Source organism: Argentina anserina, chromosome 6 (assembly GCF_933775445.1).
Source record: "Argentina anserina chromosome 6, drPotAnse1.1, whole genome shotgun sequence".
NCBI classification, from domain to species: Eukaryota; Viridiplantae; Streptophyta; class Magnoliopsida; order Rosales; family Rosaceae; genus Argentina; species Argentina anserina.
Window position 1 is genome coordinate 14,302,829 of NC_065877.1, and position 20,431 is coordinate 14,323,259.

A 20,431-nucleotide genomic window follows, 5' to 3' on the forward strand; every position below is an offset into this window, starting at 1 on the left:
GTGGATGGGTTTCAGGGAAACTGACAACAAGGCCCACAACTCTGGCTCCACAAACAATGACAATACAATGAGGAACTGACCTGAACGGAATAATCAACATTTGCACTGAAGAGGTTCATTCGGTGTGACCATGACTCGTACTGCTACCTACCTAGTCGTTTGCATAATGAGAGGTCGAGTCCATTCCTTCACTCGTAGATACTGGCTAAATATACTCATTTTTGTTGAATTTGGGTTACAAGGTTTAGCTGTCATTTACCAAATGGTCTTTATAGATGCCAACTCCGGCAACTTAAAGTGAGTAATCCGTTATCAGTTACCGGACATGACTACAGAAAGGACCATCTGAAATGAGAAGTTTTGGGGAAAGATTTGATAATAATAGCTAATACTTGAAACGCCAACATACAGGCAACGTCGAAATCAAGATAAATGGCAAAGAGATTGATTGAAGGTAACTCTCCAGTTAAAAACATAGCTAATTGAAGATTTAAATAACTAATATCCATAAGTCCATATTACACCAGGTGAAACTTGCATCCAATTTTTGAAAATTCATCATCTTCAATTACTACATTGAGTACATTCCCTAATTCTAGAGAAATACATAAATAACTACCCCAACAGCCGTGATATAAGATATTCAGGGAGCAACTGCTTGGAGAACAAGAAAACCAAGCTAATTTGGCTCCAGAGTCATGACATCTGGCTCTCTTTTCAATGGATCTCCACAAAATTCTGTTGGAATATGTATCGATACATAAATCCATTCAAACAGGTGGAAACCTGAAATTAAATATTTCCTTATGTTAAATAATTGGGTAAGAAGTTGCTCAATGTGGCTTTTGATATGAAATTTAAAACATTATTCCTTAGAAATATTCATTTCAATGACGTATCTATCCAACAAAATATAATGTTCACAAGCAAATACAGATTGAGTTATATTTACAATAGCTAACCCACACCATCCAGTTCCATTATATATACCATAGCTAAAAATGTGGATACTATGAGCATAGTGTAATGGCTGACCTCCTTACACCTATATTTTTAAATGTATGATGGCATTTGTAGTTAGAATTCAACAATTAATTCCAAACCTAATAGAGTTTTGCAAGTTCCAAATCAAGTCAACCAAGATTTGAGTCATCTGAGACAAAAGATTAACATATAGTTATTAGTTAAATTTTGTTTTATTAGTGCTCCACCCCCACCCGACATGGAAAGAGCTGATTATGTTTATTATTTACTATATACGTAGACCTTTTCACATTTTCTTCATGATCATCTGTAACTAAAAAATTGACCGAAACCGAATTATTGAAGAATTGAGTTTCTTACCAAGTTAAGTAGACCTGGTGAATTTCTTACCAAGTTATTAGAATTGAGTCCCGAAACTGAGTGTATGGCATTCAAGGGTTCTCATGTTTAGCTGCAAAATGAGAACACACCAACGTAAGAATGATTGGTGATTAGTTCCGAACTGCAATTTATCAGCTAATTCAGCTTATACTTCACACAATGGATCAAGATATCATAATGGGCAAACAAAAAACACATAAGACACGACAAACCGGTCTGACATCAAGATTGATGCCAGCACTTGTTATTCTATAAGTTTCAAGCACGTGGCAAAGATACAGTGGCTTACCACAACAGCAACTCCTGTCTCACAGAATTTAGGAATGCAGATGAGTCTCACCATCTGCCCTTCAGATCCTAGAATTTAGGAATGCAGATGAGTCTCAAAGATTTGAAAGGTTGTAGACTAATCAAGTCCTATTTTATGGTCTGAAGACTAATCAAGTCATAGAAAATACACAGAAATTAAATATGTTTTGGCAGCATGAAAATTTCTTTTATCTACCAGTGAATTAAAATAGCATACTCTAGCCAAAGAAGTTGAAAGAATATACCCTTTACCAAGCGACTACCGTATTTATCCTGATTACCAACAAAGTACACATGTGGACAGCTTTCCATCAGGAAGGGATCCCTATCTGTGAAGGGATAACACTCTGGAAGAAAATAATATCAACATGAGTATGAATTTGATAACACCAGAAAAACTCAAACACAATGATATGGGAAGATTAAGGGAAAAAACAAGTCCATTTTTGTTTTGCTGAAGAATAGCAATAGGTCTCAGATTAGAGAACTCATCCTATCACAAGATTACCAGCAACCTTAACATGTCAAATTGACTCAAACACATGACTACCAAAACTACACAAAAATATATGACTCATACCAAGAGTGTTTGGTGCTGTGGGTGCCAAATGCCTCCACCTCAATGTTCTTTCAAGATATTCAAGTTTATCATTTGCTTCTGAATACCTATCAAGATCATCTATATTTTGACCTGATGTTCCAACAAATCTGAAAACCAATAGATCACTATATCAATACAGGTACCTCATAAATATACCGAGGGTCACATCAATCCCATATTGTACCTCATTTCATCAAGATCAAAGGAGTGCGGATTAGTACATGATCTAAACATGTTATAAACTGATGACCCAGGGAAAAGGCATCTGTTCAAAGGCTGAAATGAAAAAAAAAAAACAAACGGGGAGGGGGCGGGTTTCAGAAGCAAACAAAAGTCATGAACCAAAAGTATATTTTAAAGGTCATACACCCAACCTGTTGGGGCAAAGATGCATTTGCAGGGTCATCTACACCCGGCATGACATCTAAAGGCACACCTGCAGCTATCTGGCAAAGTGAAGTCAATCAAGCAATGAAATTCATGACGGAAACAAAGATGAACTATTACAAATTAAAGTGGTCGAAAGAACCTGAGTCAACATAATATCCAGCTCTTTAATCGGTGACGACAACCTAGCTTGATCCTTTGGTGCCAAATTCTGCCAACAACAAACAAATTGGCATCTCACCGATTTTGCTTGCAGGAAAAGAGCCTATATCACAATTAATAAACTAACTACAGAGATTGCTCTGTCCCCTCTATTATCAATTTTTTTTCTGAAGATAAAATTTTTAAAGTACACATCACTTACTTCACCACTCCTACACTTATAAGCAATCACTGAACAGTTGCACTCTACCTTACCATCAGTAGCATCAAATTGTGTTACCTGTCCATTAAGAAGCCCACGAGGAAGTTCAACAGAGTTTCCAGCAACTACAACATGAACTATTTGCGATGCAAGGTTTTGTTCCTGTCCAATGTACCAAAACAATAATATGTAAGAATTAATGCGGAACATAATGAGCAGCATGATCTTTAAAGGACAAAAGACATGCACCTTCTCATCTCCTAAATGTCCTGTTATATGATCAACAAGAAGCTGAAATAAGAGAGGATTCGCAGAGCTGCTTCCAACATGAAGCCCGGACACAAAAACAACATACTTATCTTCTCCTGCATGTGAACAAATTAAAGATAAACAATTGGAAAAAAAATGGGGCAAAGGAATTAGTCCAAAATGCTAGAGCTTATACACTACGCACGAAATATGAAAAAGGTAACATAATTATAAAGATGAGATCAACACAAGAACATTTTCCAGCCATGTACGATACTAGAGCATAAAAACCATTGAAAAAGAGGACTGGAATGAAGTTGTCCTTTTCTTAAGATTGTTACTGTATCAAAATTGAGAAAAAGTGAAGAAAATTTCAAAAGTACCAAAGCCAAGAGTTTTGAATTGATACTGATAGGTTCAGTTAGCATTTGCTGCTACTTTAACTTCCAATATATTAAGCGTAGTGCATACTATCAAACAGAGTTTGCACAATTCGACCTTTAGCTAAAGAATCTACTCTATCATTTAAAACTGGATAATCCATTGAAATAGAGGACTGGAATGAAGTTGTCCTTTTCTTAAGATTGTTACTGTATCAAAATTGAGAAAAAGTGAAGAAATTTTCAAAAGTACCAAAGCCAAGAGTTTTGAATTGACACTGACAGGTTCAGTTAGCATTTCCTGCTACTTTAACTTCCAATATATTAAGCGTAGTGCATACTATCAAACAGAGTTTGCACAGTTCGACCTTTAGCTAAAGAATCTACTCTATCATTTAAAACTGGATAATTGAATCGTAAAGTGAAATTGGGGCATGTAACTGTGTATTTATACCTGTTCATCAATGTTTGTATTCACTGATTGTTCATTTATTTGATATTGATAGTGAGGATTACACTAATCACCTAAATCATAACTCTAGTGGTTTACATAAATCTAGCTCAATAAAAGTTTACAGTTTATTTTATCAACTAGATTAACTGGTTCAATCCAAAAGTAAATAGACCCTTGATATATACAGCACAAGATGGAATCTTGAAGAGCAAATGTAAAACACAAAGAAATGATAAGAGATGTAATAGCATCATACTTGATTTAAGTGGCAATTCAATCTGGGGCGATAAGCCAGGTTCAAGAACATCTAGTACTACGAATTCACCTTCATCAGTCTCTTTCCCGTGCAATGCAACAATATTCCCTATCACCATGTTAAAGTAAAATGAGCATGCTTAAAACCAAGTGATTTTGCAATATTATGTTGAGCAAACATACTCTACCAGATCAAACTAAGCGGTTTAAATTAATGTCACAAACATGCTATCAACTAGTAAGTACTTCTGAAGGACGCGTCATATAAGACTGAAACTTAAAAGTCTGAAGAAATCAATCGTGAGTTAAACCACCACAGGCAAAACAAGATACCTGTTACATACACAGAAGGCGAAAGCACGCTCCCGGCAAGCTTAATCCTTCCACTCTCATCTTCCAAAACCAAATAATCATCAGCGTGCACGAAATTACGCGGCTTGACAAGCGGCACTGCAGATCTCTATCAAACAAAAAACACAACAGCAGACAACAACTAAATCAACTAGTCGATAAAAAGAAAGCACATGACAAAACAAACTCAGAGAATTGAAACAAGTAACGCCGACCGTCTTAGAGTACTCGTCGAGAATGGAAGGCTTGAGCTTCATGTGCTTGTAGAGTGTCCCAACAATGGTGCATTCCTTGGCTTCCTCCAGTCCCAAAATTGTGGTAACTGCAACACATACACAATACATAGACGTGTGAGGCTACAATTTAATCGAATCGGCGATAAAAGTAGAGGAAAAGAGAACCTGGAAGATGGGGCTTCCAATTGGGGAGGAGGGAGTAGAGGAGCGTCCTCATCAGATGGAGACGAGCAAAGTAGATTTGGCTGTACTGCTGCCCACGGTACACCTCTTTCATCACGAATTTCTCGTCCTGCACCGCAAAATTGAGTTTGATTACAATTGAGGAACTGTTGCGTCGAAACCCTAGGATACAATTAGACTTGAGATTTTGAGTGAGAGCTCTACTAGTAAAGAAAACAAGCGAGAGAGAGAGAGAGAAGGGGGGACCTGTGAGATGTAGGAGGCTTGTTTACGGTGGAGGTTTATCTCCGAATCGATTTCCATGGCGGGAAACCAAAGAGAAGCAGCCGGTCAATTTCACTCCAGCAGGCTCACTAGGGCTTTGTATAAATTGAGAACACAAAGGAAGCAGCTGATTAAAATCCCCGATTACTGTGCCAAGAATTTGCAGGGGATGTAGCTCACATGGTAGAGCGCTCGCTTTGCATGCGAAAGGTACAGGGTTCGATACCCCGCATCTCTGCTCGACTGTCTGAGAGCATTCGCACCAATAAAATGGTTTTGCTCAAGTAAAAGGTGGTCCCAGAAGCAATCAAGCAAATTGATTTTTTCACACACCGATTTACAATTTACTTGAGCAATTCAATTTTGTCTTGTTGTGAAATGATTAATTTTTTTACCAGATATATTTACAACAAATAATAATGTGCCACGTGTCATTATTGACTCGATATTATCCAAAATTTCCGATAAGATTTTTGACTAATATATAATTGACATGTATCATTGCCACGTGTCATTGTCGGTAAAATAATTGGAGAAGATTTCCGATAAGATTTTCGACTAGTAGAGAATTGACACGTGTCAATGTCGGCAAAATAATTGGACCAGATTTCTGGTAAGATTTTCGACCAATTTCCTATAAAACGTCTAATATCACTCATTATATACTCACACTATTATGAAGAATCCGAGCATATAACTTATCATTCAATCTAAACACTTAGCAACATTTTCTTGTTCATCACTCTGATGAACCATTTCAGCTTCCACAATTTTTTCAGGCGGAGACAACGTAAACAAGAAGAGGATGACGATATGGAGCAATCATTCGTGAATCAGGTGGTCATGGCGGAAGCACAACATGATGATGAATCAACACGACCAAGCGGTTCACGTTGCGGTAAAAAAACCGAATAAGCCACGTCATAGGCTATCTAGGGGACGCAATCTCATGGAAGATTACTTCATCGAACATCTAATCTTTGATGCTCAAGACTTTCGCCGGAGGTACAGGATGAGCAGAGATCGATTCAACATTATCATGACGGACCTCTGCAACCACGACATGTCTTGGCATCAAAGAGAAGACGACACTGGTTTGCTAGGGCTACTTCCCCAACAAAAGATGACCGGGGCTCTACGAATGCTAGCGTACGGGTCAGCCGCAAATCAATGTACTGAAATTACAATGATGGGTGAATCGACTACCCTGGAATCTATGAAGTAGTTTTACAGCCAAGTGGTTCATCTCTATGGTCCAAGATACCTCCGCAGTCCAACACCGGCAGACCTCACGCGACTACTAGCTAAAGGTGAACGCCGAGGTTTTCCAGGTATGATTGGAAGCATCAACTGCATGCACTGGGAGTGGAAGAACTGCCCAACCGCCTATCAAGGGGCATACTCGGGGTGAAAGGGTCGCCCAACAGTTATCCTAGAGGTAGTGTCCTAGAGCTAAAAATGACATTAATGTGCTCCACCTATCGAATGTGTTCTCAGAGATCCTTGCCAGAAGAGGCCCAACTGTCGTCTACGAAGTCCACGGGTACACTACAGCTTATTATTTGGCTGACGGAATATATCCAAGGTACTCTACATTTGTCAAAACAATTTCCAATCCCCATACGCCGCAAGATAAGTTCTTCGCAAAGAAACAAGAGGCATACCGGAAAGATGTGGAGAGGGCATTTGGCATCTTACAATCTCGATGGGCAATTATATGTCATAGTTGTACATTGCACCACAAATCGGTAATGACTACCATCATGTTAGCTTGCATTATATTGCATGATATGATTGTTGAGGAAGAGTATGTGGATGACGAGGATGAGGAAGAAGAAGAAGAAGACTTGTAAAACTCATCGAGGGCTTTCCGGGTTTATGATGGGTCGGTGAATGCACAAGGGAATCGAGTTATTTTTTAGCCAATCAGTAGAGATAGAGCTAATATACAACGGTTTCACGACCGTGTTGCCGATCTCGAATCCGCTTACATCCATCGAGAGCTCCAGAGAGACTTGGTGAAACACATTTGGAGGGTGGAAACCAGTTAAATACTTTAAATATGTTTTTATTGTGTGTTTTCATGATGCTTGTGTTCAATTTATTAAGTTTGTGTTTAATTTCAGTATGTGTTTTAATTTAATGTGTATTTCAATTTCAACTTAATAAATAAATTACATTTTATTTCTTGAAAAATTTAAATTACATAAAATGACGAGTCAAGCCCAGATTTATTTTTAGTACAATACTATAACTATTATGGAAATAGCACGCGACTTGGGTGATAACAATCCGAATATGTTTCATCGGTAGGTTGATCTTGACTAACTTCTCCTTCATTAAGGATTGCTAGTTTCCTCTTGGTAAATCCAAATCCATTGTCATGATCCTTGTGTCATTCTCTTGTTTCTTCAATCGTAACTCTTCTTCCGCCCTTGCTTCTTTCCACTTTTGAATGTCTATGTACTCCGCATAATAATTAAGCTCACTTTCATTATGGGCTAGCCTCTTGGTATGCCATTATGCTTGGTCACTTGCAATGGTATGCAAAACCTCCACTCGTTGCTGAATAGGAGTCTTACCATGTTTCTTTTGGCGCCTAGCTTCCTTTGCCGCCTTGGTTCCCATTGGTCTAGGTAGACTCGATAGAGCTGCCGTGTTGCTTTGAGGTGTCTCATTCAATTGGTCGTCATCCAAATTGATGGTTGGAGATGATTCAGTTGTGGAAAGAGTACCATGGTAACTACTTGCATATGGAGATGAAATAGTAGGTAGCACCGCAACGAAAGATGGATGATCTTTAACTATTTCCTAACATTCAAAGTGTGTAAACTTTTTCTTCTTGACATTATAATAACATGATTGAGGTTGTCGTTTTTGATGTAAAAAGCTTATATTAAGTACATATTTAATTACATAATTAAAATAAATTGGATAAAATAAATAATGTAACAAATTAGATATATTAAAACAAATAATGTAAATAATGCTACATATTTAAACAAATTAGATAAAACAAATAATGTAAAAAATTAGATATATTAAAACAAATAATGTAAACAATGCTACATATTTAAATAAATTAGATAATATAATTCATATAATCAAATAAAAATTATAATATATGATAAAACAATGTACTTACTTCGTTCATTAGCGAAGTGCCGCTAACTATACGTTGTCTTAACGCCGCCAAACATTCGCCACATTTTTGCAAGAGTAGCTTGAACTTGTTGTAGTGAGAAGCGAGCGCGATTCGGGTCCTCGGCTCTTTCAGAGGTTTTTCACCAGGTGCTAGCACCCAATTTTGCATATAATCGGCATGAATTGTCTCCCACAATTTATCCCTTTTTTGTTTGTTACCGTCATATTCATCAATACTATGACGGACAAAAGAAATGCACATTTGTAAATATTTGGAAGGAAGCCAATGGGTGCCTATTATTTTGGAAAAAAATGCTAAACAAAATGAGAGATGAGATGGAGGAAGATGTGAAATTTACTGTGCACAAATTGGTGTGAGTTGATCAAATATTGAAGTAGTATTTATAGGTACATTTTTGGGAGAGTTTTGAAAATTTTGGAATTTTTAACTATTTTTTGAGTTTATATCAGTTCTGATCAAATAGTAACCGTTGCCTATTAATTCTGACCGTTAGATTGAAATTTTCTGATTCAAAATGGAAGGCCCAGATCTATTATACCGTTGGCCCATTCGGTAAGCCACGTGTCCGCCATTCATTGGCTCGTTAAATTTTTTTAATCTTTTACTGGCGCGTGACAGAAAAAAAAATTGCCCCGCGCTTAACGTCGCCCACGGTCGTGGGCTCCACCAGGCGGTCGAGCAATCGCAGGAGCAAACTTTGCTCGAGTGGAGGGGCGAGCAAACCGTTTCGGTTGACTGGGCGAGCACCTCTCGTCCGGTGCGAGATTGAAAATCGGTTTGCTCGAGTAAACTGATCGATCCCCGTCGCTGCTCGAGCACCAGCTCCTCCACTGCTCGCCGGTGCGGATGCTCTGAGAGAAAGTTGTTAAAGCGTTTAGTAAACTGTTTTGGAAAGTGCTATGAGAGCAAAAAAATTATTATTTGTGTTTGGTAAGTTGTAAACAAAAAGAGCTTTTAGTATGTATAATTACCAAAATGTTAATAAATGTTTAAAGTGTTATTAAAATGGACAAAATGATTCATTCAACTTTTAATGTGTATATTAATTATATGAATTATACATTATAGGGTATTCCAATTGTTAGTATAATTATTGCAATTGTTTTGGTTATACATTGTTTGAACCAAATAAAAATTTTATGTTAAAACACTTAAATTTTCAACAAAATTCATCCAGAATATTACACAAAAATATTTATCCACCATAATTAAATAAAACCCAATTTATGGGCATGTAATATTTATGAAAGATTAAGGACAAAATGGGTTGCCCATAAAATTTCATTAAAAACACTGTAGCTCGGTGTTTTTGTCAAAAGCCACTTTCAAAAGTTACCCTCTCCTAGTTTTTCAATTTCAACTGTTGCCAAAATCAATTTGAGTCAAAAATATCTTTAGAAAAGTTTACCAAACATCATCAATTGCTTTCAAAAACTAAAACAGCTCCAAAAAAAGATATAAAAGTTGTGTCAAATTGGCCCTTCATTTCATTGTAGACCTCCAATTAATTGCAGACTTTCTTTTATTTTTGATGAGGAAAAGTGTAACCCACGTGGCTTAATGCCTCAATATGAATGAAATACACCACAATTTATAGTTGTGTATACCTTCTACATGTCACACATTCAATACCACACACCAAACAATGGTCTCACTCTCGCATAAAAGCATGTGGACGCAACTAAGGTGGTGGCTCAAAGACGAAAATACCCTTGAAGCACCACCCACACATCTTTCATTCCCTCTTTCTCCTCCAAAATCTCCAGTCCACATTTTCCCATGGCGACCTTACAGAGCCACCTCTCTGCGATTTCGGCGATCGGCTCCTGCTGCTCGTCTTCGTCGTCTTCCTCCTCATCCTCTCTCTCTTCGGCCGCGTCTACTTCACTGGTCTCCATCGCCAGGTGGCCGCAGTCCGGCCGGAAACTCCCCGGCGACCGGAGGCGGAGTCCCCGGAGGTCCCTCGTCCGAGCGATGGTTCAGCAGACCGTGCCGGGAGCTCCGGCGGCTTATGCTAAGGAAATGGAGCGGCTCTCCGCTAAAGAATCACTTCTTCTCGCCGTGAGTATTAACATTTTCGATTCTTGAATTGATTTCAACCTAATTAGCTCATAATTTGTTGGATTTTAATATGCTTAATTACGTTCACTTAGCTCAGGTAGCTGCCTTAATTAGGTTCATACTTTTCAACCTTAGTAATATATATATGATCAAATGTGAGGTAGGTTTTGGTTGTTCAGATTATGCTGCTAAGTACAATTTTAAACTCTATAATGAGCTTTGAAATTCGAATTGATGCAGTTGTGCTCAAATATTGAGCTCCATTCAGCAGTATCCATCTTTACATAGTGTTGGACTAGTAATGTATTATAGTTATTATTATTATTATTATTATTATTATTATTATTATTATTAAAAAAGATTGTTTTGGTAACTCAAAATTTTCATCTGATCATTACAATTGAATGTTGGAATGTTTTGTTTCAGTTTAAGGATGCTGGGGGATTTGAGGCTTTAGTCAGTGGAAACACGACAGACATGCAGCGGATTGATGTCAATGAGAGGATTACTGCTTTGGAGAGGGTCAATCCGACACCGCGCCCTACAACGTAAGCTACCGTCTTAAATGAAGCATTGCCGTATTTCTGTGCTTTGGATGACTTGTTCACTTGTTCGTTCAGCTTCCCAGGTCACCCTTTTTGGAAGGACGATGGAACTTTGAGTGGTTTGGGTCTGGAAGCCCAGGTCTATTTGCTGCTAGGTTTCTATTTGAGTAAGTGTTTTTTTTTATGTCATGTCATATATGAAGTTGATTAATGTAGGTTGCAAAAGGTTTACTTGTCTTCAGTTATTTGATATTAGAACTAGCTTATTATCGAGGAAATGCCTCTCTCTCTACAGGAGATTTCCTTCAACATTGGCCAGTTTGTCAAAAATGGACGTACTCATCAAGGACGGGAATGCAAAGATTACAGCAAACATGAAAATATTGAACTCGGTATCACATTTTTTCTGTAAAAAATACATATAGATAAAGAAGTACACTAGCATGATTGTTGTATTCAATTAATCTTAGTCTGCGAAATCACATCTATATTCACAGCTCTAGCATGATTTATACTGGATACCAAACTTGGCTGGGTCAGAAACTCATATATTAGGCTCTAGAGTTGGTCCTGTTTGCATTAGATCTTTGGCTTCCTTGTCCAAGTGATTGAATTACAGTATCACAACATCAATCTGTTTTGAAAAGAAATTGCATATTTGCATCATGTCTTCGTCCTTTTTCATAGACTCTTAGGAAGTTGAGCAATTATCTATGTTTGGTCTTTACAATTATTGGTGTTTAATTTTAAGTTTTGCGAGAGAGGGAGAATAATTTTGGTGATATGACTGATAGTCAATACCTATGTTGCAATGTCTATTTAGGCATGATGTTACATATTATTTAGACATCACTGTTTGTATGTCTGTTCTGTTTAAGTTTGACGAATAAAACTTATGTGAACATTTACACTGAGCACTTTCTGATTTGTTGCAGATAGAAAGCAAATTTTCTCTGTCAACGAAGTTGTCTGTGGAGGGACCAGTTAGAATGAAAGAGGAATATGTTGAGGGGCTTCTTGAAACACCAACAGTTATCGAAGAAACATTACCGGAACAGCTAAAAGGTGCACTTGGTCAGGCAGTAAACACAGTGCAACAGCTTCCTGTTCCAATTAAGGATGCTTTTTCCAGTGGACTGAGAGTTCCTTTGAGTGAGTTTGATATTCTTCTTGTCCCTTTATTTTGTTATCCTAATTGCACAATGATATATCTAATCCAAATGTAATGTCAGCATAGTATTTTCTCTGTTGTTATCGGGTTCTACGTACTAACAAAATTTACAAAATTTCGGAAAAGTGAAACTTGGGAATTAATCTCAACTCTAAGAAATTCCTTTCATGTTTGTTATATGCTATGTAGCACCGACACTTCTAAGGCTGGAGTGTCGGAGTGTCCGACACTTCCCTGACACGCCACATGGCGTGTCAGTAATATTGACTTTTCCGACACTTCCCTGATACTTTGACCGACACGCCACATCATCATTTTAGATAAAAAAACATAAAACAAAACAGAATTAACCCAAAGTTTGTTTCAGCCCCATCGTTCCTTTCTTCTTTCCTTAAATTTATTTCTTTTGAATTGTTATGCAATGAAATGAACTTAAATCCCTTATGCATTATTTCATGTGTTATATATTTCTTTTATGCATTAATAAATATATTGAATTATATATAAATTGCCGTGTCGACGTCGTGTCGGTATCTAGGTTTTTTTAATTTGCCGTGTCGCAGTGTCGCACCGTGTTGGTGGCGGTGCTACATAGGTTATATGCTCTGTTTTTTTTTTTGAAGTTAGGTTATATGTGGTGGAATATACTACTACTAATTAGGGTACAAATTGTTTTGAGTTCTTATGCCGCAGAAAAGGTTAAAGAACCTTTTGTCCTTGTGCTGCTTGTGATCTCCGTCTGCATAAGGCCAATGCCAGTCATGATCTTCTGGAAATACTGCTAAAGACTTGGTTAAATATTATATCCTTGCTATGTTGCTATGAATTTATGAAAATACAGATGATTATAAAAGTCAGAATATATTCCTTTTACAATAACTCCCTTTCCAATTGTCTACTATTAATTAAATTACAGGTTGGGGAAATTAACAGAGCTATAACAGTTGCTTTTCTTGAAAAATGAATGTGCATCTTTCCCTTCCCTAATTCCCCATTCTTTTGTAAATGTGTTGGAGATAATTGGTGGAACTTCTTATGGGGCACAATTATTGATAAGAACATTAACAATGATAGATAATATTATGATTCCTCAAAATAGTTTTGTCTATCTATGAGATTGTCCCGCTGATTGGGAATATTAAAAGGTCATCTGATTATCCACGTTGCTGTTTAGGCTTTAGCCAACTATCCCTCATGTCATAGTCATTTAGTAATCATCTTAGAAGTTAAAACCACCAAGTCCTGCCATCCCATGTTACTCTCTCTCCCCCAATAAGTAGTCTTTGGGTAGGAGTTACTGTGTGCCTCTGATGGTTTAACTAGACCAAGAGATTGAAATTTAAATGATAAAAGATTGAGGACCTGTCCTCGATGATAGTTAACTAGACCAAGAGATTGAGAACGTATACATGTAATGTTCTTCAAAGGAGAAGAGCACAATGTTGTTAATTTCTTATTGGTGCATTTTATGCAAAGCTCAGGGGGAATGATCTGATCATGTGCTTGTGCATTGTGAAATAGCTAATTTCTTATGGAAGGAGGTTATTTAGGGAGGCAAGAGTGGACGGGACAACTCCTTTTTTAGAGGATCCAGGACAACTCCATTAGAAAGTAGTGGATTTGCTAAAAAGAAAATTTTGTAGCTTTTGGTAAAGGGAATCAGTCAAGAATCCTTTGCTGTTCTGGGCTCCTACTACTTTTAAGGAATTTAAGGATTATATTTTTTCTTCTATTATTAGCTGACAAGCAGCTGTAGTGTCCCCAAGCTTTGATTTAGCATTAATACATGATCTGCTAAGCCTTTAGCCTTAACCGCCTTCTTTAGTTATTTAAAGCGGACTCCTTGTCCGTCTCCTTATCCTTTGCTTTTTGTTTCAATAAAAATCTGTTTCTTTAAATAAATAAATAAAAGTTTGATACTGTTTTAGTTTCTATATATATATAAGAGCATTATGACATTCAGATGCATCCTCACATATCAAATGACGAATTTATTGAATGTATGATTTATTTGGGGTGGGTCCGGGTGTGGGTGTTGGTGTGGGCGTGGGCAGATGTGGTGTTGTCATCTTGTAACAGCTTTTTGCAATGCCATCTTAAGTTATGACATTCTATAGAAAGCTTCATTCAATCTTATACAGGAGGGATAAAAAAAACTTTTGTTTACTGATTTCATTTCATATTTGCCACTATCACCTGGTTCTAATAATAAATCCATGCCAAGTGTACTTCTCTTTGTTCAACTATTTGGATTATTTTGTGTCAATTATTTATGTCACTTGCAGTCCCTGCTGATGCTCCATTGTACATGATAAAATATTCCAAGTTAACCTTTCATAATCTATTTTTATGTTAATTTAGTCTATTATTACCTATCTTTCACTGCATTATGCTAAGCTCTACTTTGTGCCTGCAGCTGGAGCTTTCGAGAGACTCTTCATGATTTCCTATCTTGATATGGAGATACTGGTAGGTATTCTACTGCTTAGTATTTTTGTGGTTTAGTTTAAATATTTAAACATTACATGTGTTTCTCAGACCAAAAGAAAAACATTACAATTGTTTTGGTGATCTTATTGATGGTTAGCAGAAATGGATATGTGCATAGAAAATAATTAATGTATACCGTAAGACTTCCCTACCAAACTTTGGGGAACTTACAGTCGGGGTTTTATTTATTTTTTAATGACAAATATTGGTTTAAATTTTTTGTTGATGACTTTATTTTGTAGATGCAGATAAAAACATTTCTTTTGTTTTTTTCATGGAAAAATTTCGTTGTGGATCTTCAATCAGGATAGTCCATTCCTCTTGTGGGGAAATTATTGAGACTTTGGTAATTTGTTTGAGTAAACTGGTCTGAAAATGCCTTCGATACTTTCTTATAGAGGGTTAGACTCATACCTGATGCATTATAGTTTCATCTTAAAACTGTCAGATGAGTTTAGATATTGTTTTTCCTAGATAACTCTGACTTTGCATGATAGAATATTCACAAAAAGTCAATGGTAATGCCATGCTGAGCTTTTTGCTTGTTTTTACAATTGTCTTAGCTTTAATAATAGATAAAATAAGCATTTACTCCCTGCCCTTGGACTTTTGCGTAACCTTTGAATTTAAATGTAGTTTAGCAAGAACTTGGCAGTCGAATATGTAGATGCTATACCACTATGTCAATCCTAACTCTCTTCACTATTCATTTTCTTTCTGGGCGGTGGAATTTTTATAATGACCACTATCTATTGCTCTTAATCAATCTTGCTTAGCACAGCAAGATTCTAAGACTTTGGTCTACCCCAAGAGATGCACACTTTTCCTACAAATCTTTGCAGAGTTTTATGAGAGGTCAAACCTTAGACATATCATTCTTGAATCATCTGCTTCATCCAATTTTCAATAATATTATGCTTTCACTCGTTATACAATATACTGTGGAGGCACCAGTTCTTTTAGTACAAAGCAGGGATGTTGTGTCTTTCAGCTGTAGGTTCTTATAAATGGAAGTGGCAAGATATTATTCTGTGATGGACATGACAAGATGACATTGAATTTTAAATATTGAAATGACTGCACATTTTAATACATTAGCAGGTTCTGAATTTTGCTTCTAACTTTAATACAGATTATAAGAGATGCTGCTGGAGTTCCTGAAATACTGACAAGATTAGATTTACCCTCATCTCCACTGGCAGAAACCGTCCCGGAGTATGAGAGCTAAAGGTGCTTTTATGTATGGGAACTACACTTTTTCTATTTTGTAGAGTTCACTTTCAAATGATAGTTACATTTCATCCTTCTTTCTGAATAAGATTTTGCTCTTCTTCTAATTTTCCTTGATATCTTGCTAATTTTTGTTAGTAATTGATGATGGGGAAAAAACCAAATAGCCCCAAGTAATCACCAAAGAAAATTTTAATAACAAAAAAATAACCAGCTGTGTGAGATGTTCCATCTCAGTAAAAATTCTAGTCAACTGACCAAGATTGAGTGTTGTTTGTAGCTCTCTTAAAGATTTTAATTATGTATTTGCTCTTAATTATAATCTAGAGATTTACTGGATAAGAACAAGGGGACTCTTTGAATATCAAGGTTTGGTGTGAAGTGTGAACAAGCTTGACTATATTGCACCCACGCTGATTGACATTATAATGTGCTTTCTTCTGCTGTCTTACTGGTTTCGTTTCTTGCCGCCTCACAAGCTTTTGCCTTTACATCACCTGGAAGGACATCTAAATATTTTCAACAGTTTTATTTTTTATATTGGTTTTCCGATTCCTTACCGCATGTCGAAAAACCCTTTCTTACTCCATATTAATCCTCTTGCACTTCCGATATATGTATGTGATAGGCCATCTGAAGCTTATGGAGTGCATATTCCATAGCCTTGACACAAATAAACAATCTCAACTCCTTTCGTTTCATTTTGAAGCGTTAACATTTATTTGCCAATCAATTTCTTTAGAGTAATGGTTGTTTTACTGGAAGTTAGCTGTTCTCAAAGTTCTGATATCATTAGTCATGAAAGAAGGTTTGATATAGCATTTCGTGTTTGGTATCAAGTGAAAAATTGTGTCTGTTTTTCGATGTCCTGCTACCACTGATCCTCCGTTTGGCATTCAGTCTCTGACATGCTAGCGTTTCTGAGAGTATGCGATGGCTGTATGCAATAGTTTCGTGTACCGATGTGCATAAGGGAACTCCAATCTGATTCTGGTATCAATCGTTGTCTTCTGAAGGCTTGACTCTTGGTATACGGTCGTTATAGACCAACAGATGTGCGGTATTTTAGCATCATAGTTGCAGTAATGGTGGTTCGAGACTTTGAGTCGTACCTGTCATCTTTAATTTAGGGTTCAATGATTTAGAGGGTAATCATGCCACTTAAGATATTAATATTCCATGTTGCACATAAACATTTAATTTTAATGTTGACTTTCCGCGGCTGTTTCTTAGTCAACTTTTTAACCCTCTGCTGCAAAACTCAAAACGACAGATTCACAGCTCTTGGTGAATAGAAAGAACTACGGTTCCAACTAGACGATATGCTCATTGCTTCTGTATTCCTACTTCCAAGATATTTATATGTAAGGATATTAGGGTAAAGGTTTACATTTTTAACATTTTTTTTCAATCAACTATTCAGAGGTTTACATTACACCATGGTATCAAAATAAATTTTATAAAAAAATTAGGTCTAGTGTTCTTGCAATAAATCTCATGTCATGTGTTCTCTTAGACTTTTACCTCTTTATACCCATTCTGGCCTGATTCCTTTTAAGTATCTAAGTGCTAGGTCCCTCTCTACGGCCGGCCTATATACATACATGATGTTACTTGGAATTATACGTATATTTTGTGTACCTTTCCGTACATCCACTGATTCCAGTCACATATGGACATATGGTTGAGAAGATAAAATCTATTGATATTAGGAAAAAAAATTCATATACAAAAATCATCTAAATCGTCACTACTTCTCACTTGGACATTTTTTATGGGTTTTCAATACTTTTTGTTAATGTAAGATTATCATGGAGGCTAATACACTTAGTTAGTTTATTAATGAGGGTTAGCTTGACACAAGAAGTATAGTGGTTCACCTCTCTCTCTTGACCCTCTCTTGTGGTAGGCTATGTCCACTTGAATCCACTAGTAGTGGTTCACCCCCCTCTAAGTGAGATGAGGGGTCCCTTTTGTAGGTGAGGAAACCCCTTTTATTTACATATTCTTCAATGTGAGACAAGTGCCCCTCTAGGCTTACTATGGAGTCATCTTGATGAGTCCGGAAAATGTGACTTTCCGGTGGTGTCTTAGTGAGTTCCGACTATCATTGGAAAGCTTGTATGACAAAATACGCTATGGATATCATAATTGAGCCACATACTGACTTGTAGATCTGCCTAGAGAGTGATGTTTATGCTCGGTGGCATGTCATACTAGCTCTATGCTAGTAGGAGTGCCACCAACATGTCCCCCCGCAGTCCTAAGTAAGAGGAACTTCTTGCTTGGGGAGTTTATCAATCAATATGTCACCGAACACAAGTGTCCGGGCGGTGGCATACCCCTACCATTTTTCATATCATTAAATTAGTGGACAATAAGGCAGAAGTTGATATATTTTTTCTTCTGATAAGCAAGTGTGTATTGCAATATTGTGTTCAATACAAGAACAAATCATGGAAGTTTCTCAACAGTAGCTCCTGAATTTGGAGTCGTGCATCTGATTTTTCATGCCAACACGATAATAAAAATGAGAACAGACAGCCTTGTGTACTTATAAATCAAAACAAATGAAAAAAAAAAGAAACTTGCATCAAATTTGCAGGGGAAGCCATCGCTACTGTTTTGCAGGTCCCAATTGCTCGATGTTGTGCAAAAGTGGTTCTCCAATGGCTCTGTGACAGACATAGCTAGAGAAAGTGAGAGAGACCTTTTAACTAGAGACAAAACAAAAAGCAGGGTGAAGGCTATCATCCAAGAAACAAAGAAACAAGTCCCTGGTTCAGCACTATTCACTTCAAAACTGCAAAAGGATGATGAAAATGAAATATGATGACCCACTTTTGCTTCTTGTTTACTTCCAAATGGAGATTGCCAACTGCAATATCTCTCTGCTTCTCTGCCAAACCCCAGAAAATACCCAAAAGCATATGCGCGCTCAACTTTAAACCCTTGTATTTACATAGCAAATTTAAAACCCAAGAGATTAACCACAATCCGACTTCAAGATTCATTACATTCTTTCTTCTTCTGATGAATTACTGGTACTACTAGCTAGCTACTCAAGTTGGGTGCCTTCAAAACCATGCAGCAAGTGAGAATTTGAAGCAGACTCCAAATTGGGTAGCAGAGGAAATTCACCAAGCTCTTGTATGAACCCTTCCAAATCTGCAAACCTCTCCAGAAACCCACCTGAGTTCTCCGCATTCCACATCATCTCCTCTTCCTTGATCACTCTCTCCGATCTCGGAAACTGCTCCAACCCCCGGAACCCAGCACCGCCGCCTCCGTTACTTCTCCCCAGCTCCATCTTCTTCACCTCGGCCATGAATGTAGTACTACTTTTCTGATGAGCTTCCAACCCTCTGCTCGGAACTCCTCCTTTCACTCTCTTCTTCTTGTTGGTCCAGCCGTCGTTTTCCGATGGCTTTCCGGTGAGTCTCTGGACTAGCTCCCGGAAATTGGCCACGTCGGTCTTGATGATCTCGGGCGCAAATATGTGGATAATTCTGATTTTTGGTTTGGGTTTTGATATCGTTTGTGAGTCACTGTGAATGGCCAAAGCATTCGAGCAAAGGCTGGGAGTTCTTGCTCCCCAAGTTTGTTTCTTGCTCATCAGCATCACCTCCTCCATGAGACTGATGAGAGAGAAATTGTGAGAGAGAGTTAGGGGTTTGGGGAAGTTGGTGTGTATATCTATTTGTTTCTGGAATGGAGAACAGGAGAAGTGATGCTTTATATAAGGGGAGGGGCTAATGTTGTGTTGTGGTGTTACATGTTTAATTAACTATTAATTACTAAACTAATTGGATGACAAATCAGAAAAAAAAAATGATGAATACAAGAATTTTAAAAAGGGGGGAAATTGAAGAGATTGTCTGGCAAAATGTATTGTCAATGAAGTAAATGGAAACAAATTGGTCCCCCCCCCCCCCATTACCCAAATGGGTATTTGATGATTATAATTATACGTATGGTATGTGTATTATTTGTTTAGTGCAAAACTTACAAGAGTGGTTTTGAATGGATTGGGGTTGTGGGTACTGTGGAACCTGTATATAATTACAAGCATGTTTCTTGACCAGAAGAGGCCTTGAATTCCATTCAACTTTGGAAGTTGATTGATTAACAGGGTCACCCAGTTGCAATTTGCATTAATGTATGGAGTCAGTTCTTATCAGAAAGTATGCATGAATCTTATATTCTTCCCACATCTTTTCTTGACTTCTAATTGAGAGATGCTGCTTCAGAGTAGCTTCATCTGATAATGGTCGTCTCCGATTTTGGTGGCTTTAAAAAATTTACGTAAATGCGATTTAGGTCGGGTTCAAATACTTGGTTGTATATTTTTGTTATCTAAGTGATGCGGC

The 20,431-nt window shown here is 37.3% G+C and overlaps 3 protein-coding genes across 5 annotated transcripts; 1 reads left to right on the plus strand and 2 right to left on the minus strand.

The window, feature by feature from the left end:
• Positions 1 to 448: 448 nt before the first annotated feature.
• On the minus strand, positions 449 to 5,534 carry LOC126800016 (DNA polymerase delta small subunit). 3 transcript variants are annotated; one of them, XM_050527293.1, is made up of 15 exons: positions 5,381 to 5,534; positions 5,117 to 5,243; positions 4,931 to 5,037; positions 4,698 to 4,824; positions 4,366 to 4,473; positions 3,276 to 3,391; positions 3,105 to 3,188; positions 2,805 to 2,873; positions 2,650 to 2,721; positions 2,460 to 2,551; positions 2,255 to 2,340; positions 1,920 to 2,021; positions 1,655 to 1,722; positions 1,345 to 1,435; positions 449 to 786 (listed from the first exon to the last, which is right to left on the minus strand). In XM_050527293.1, the coding sequence occupies exons 1-14, from the start codon at positions 5,435 to 5,437 to the stop codon at positions 1,382 to 1,384; spliced, it is 1,269 nt and encodes a 422-aa protein (XP_050383250.1). In that variant the 5' UTR covers positions 5,438 to 5,534; the 3' UTR covers positions 449 to 786; positions 1,345 to 1,381. The 3 variants fall into 3 exon arrangements, with proteins under 3 accessions (XP_050383250.1, XP_050383249.1, XP_050383248.1); XM_050527292.1 differs by having other exon boundaries at positions 1,375 to 1,435; positions 2,255 to 2,382; XM_050527291.1 differs by having other exon boundaries at positions 2,255 to 2,382.
• Positions 5,535 to 10,310: 4,776 nt separating this feature from the next.
• On the plus strand, positions 10,311 to 16,224 carry LOC126800026 (probable plastid-lipid-associated protein 13, chloroplastic). Its single transcript, XM_050527309.1, has 7 exons — positions 10,311 to 10,625; positions 11,052 to 11,173; positions 11,254 to 11,337; positions 11,466 to 11,562; positions 12,106 to 12,322; positions 14,758 to 14,810; positions 15,964 to 16,224. Exons 1-7 carry the CDS (start codon positions 10,344 to 10,346, stop codon positions 16,057 to 16,059), a joined length of 951 nt encoding a protein of 316 aa, XP_050383266.1. The 5' UTR covers positions 10,311 to 10,343; the 3' UTR covers positions 16,060 to 16,224.
• Positions 16,225 to 18,462: 2,238 nt separating this feature from the next.
• Positions 18,463 to 19,721, minus strand: LOC126800034 (VQ motif-containing protein 25). The gene has a single exon (XM_050527322.1). The coding sequence runs from the start codon at positions 19,693 to 19,695 to the stop codon at positions 19,120 to 19,122; it is 576 nt and encodes a 191-aa protein (XP_050383279.1). The 5' UTR covers positions 19,696 to 19,721; the 3' UTR covers positions 18,463 to 19,119.
• Between the last annotated feature and the right edge of the window lie 710 nt (positions 19,722 to 20,431).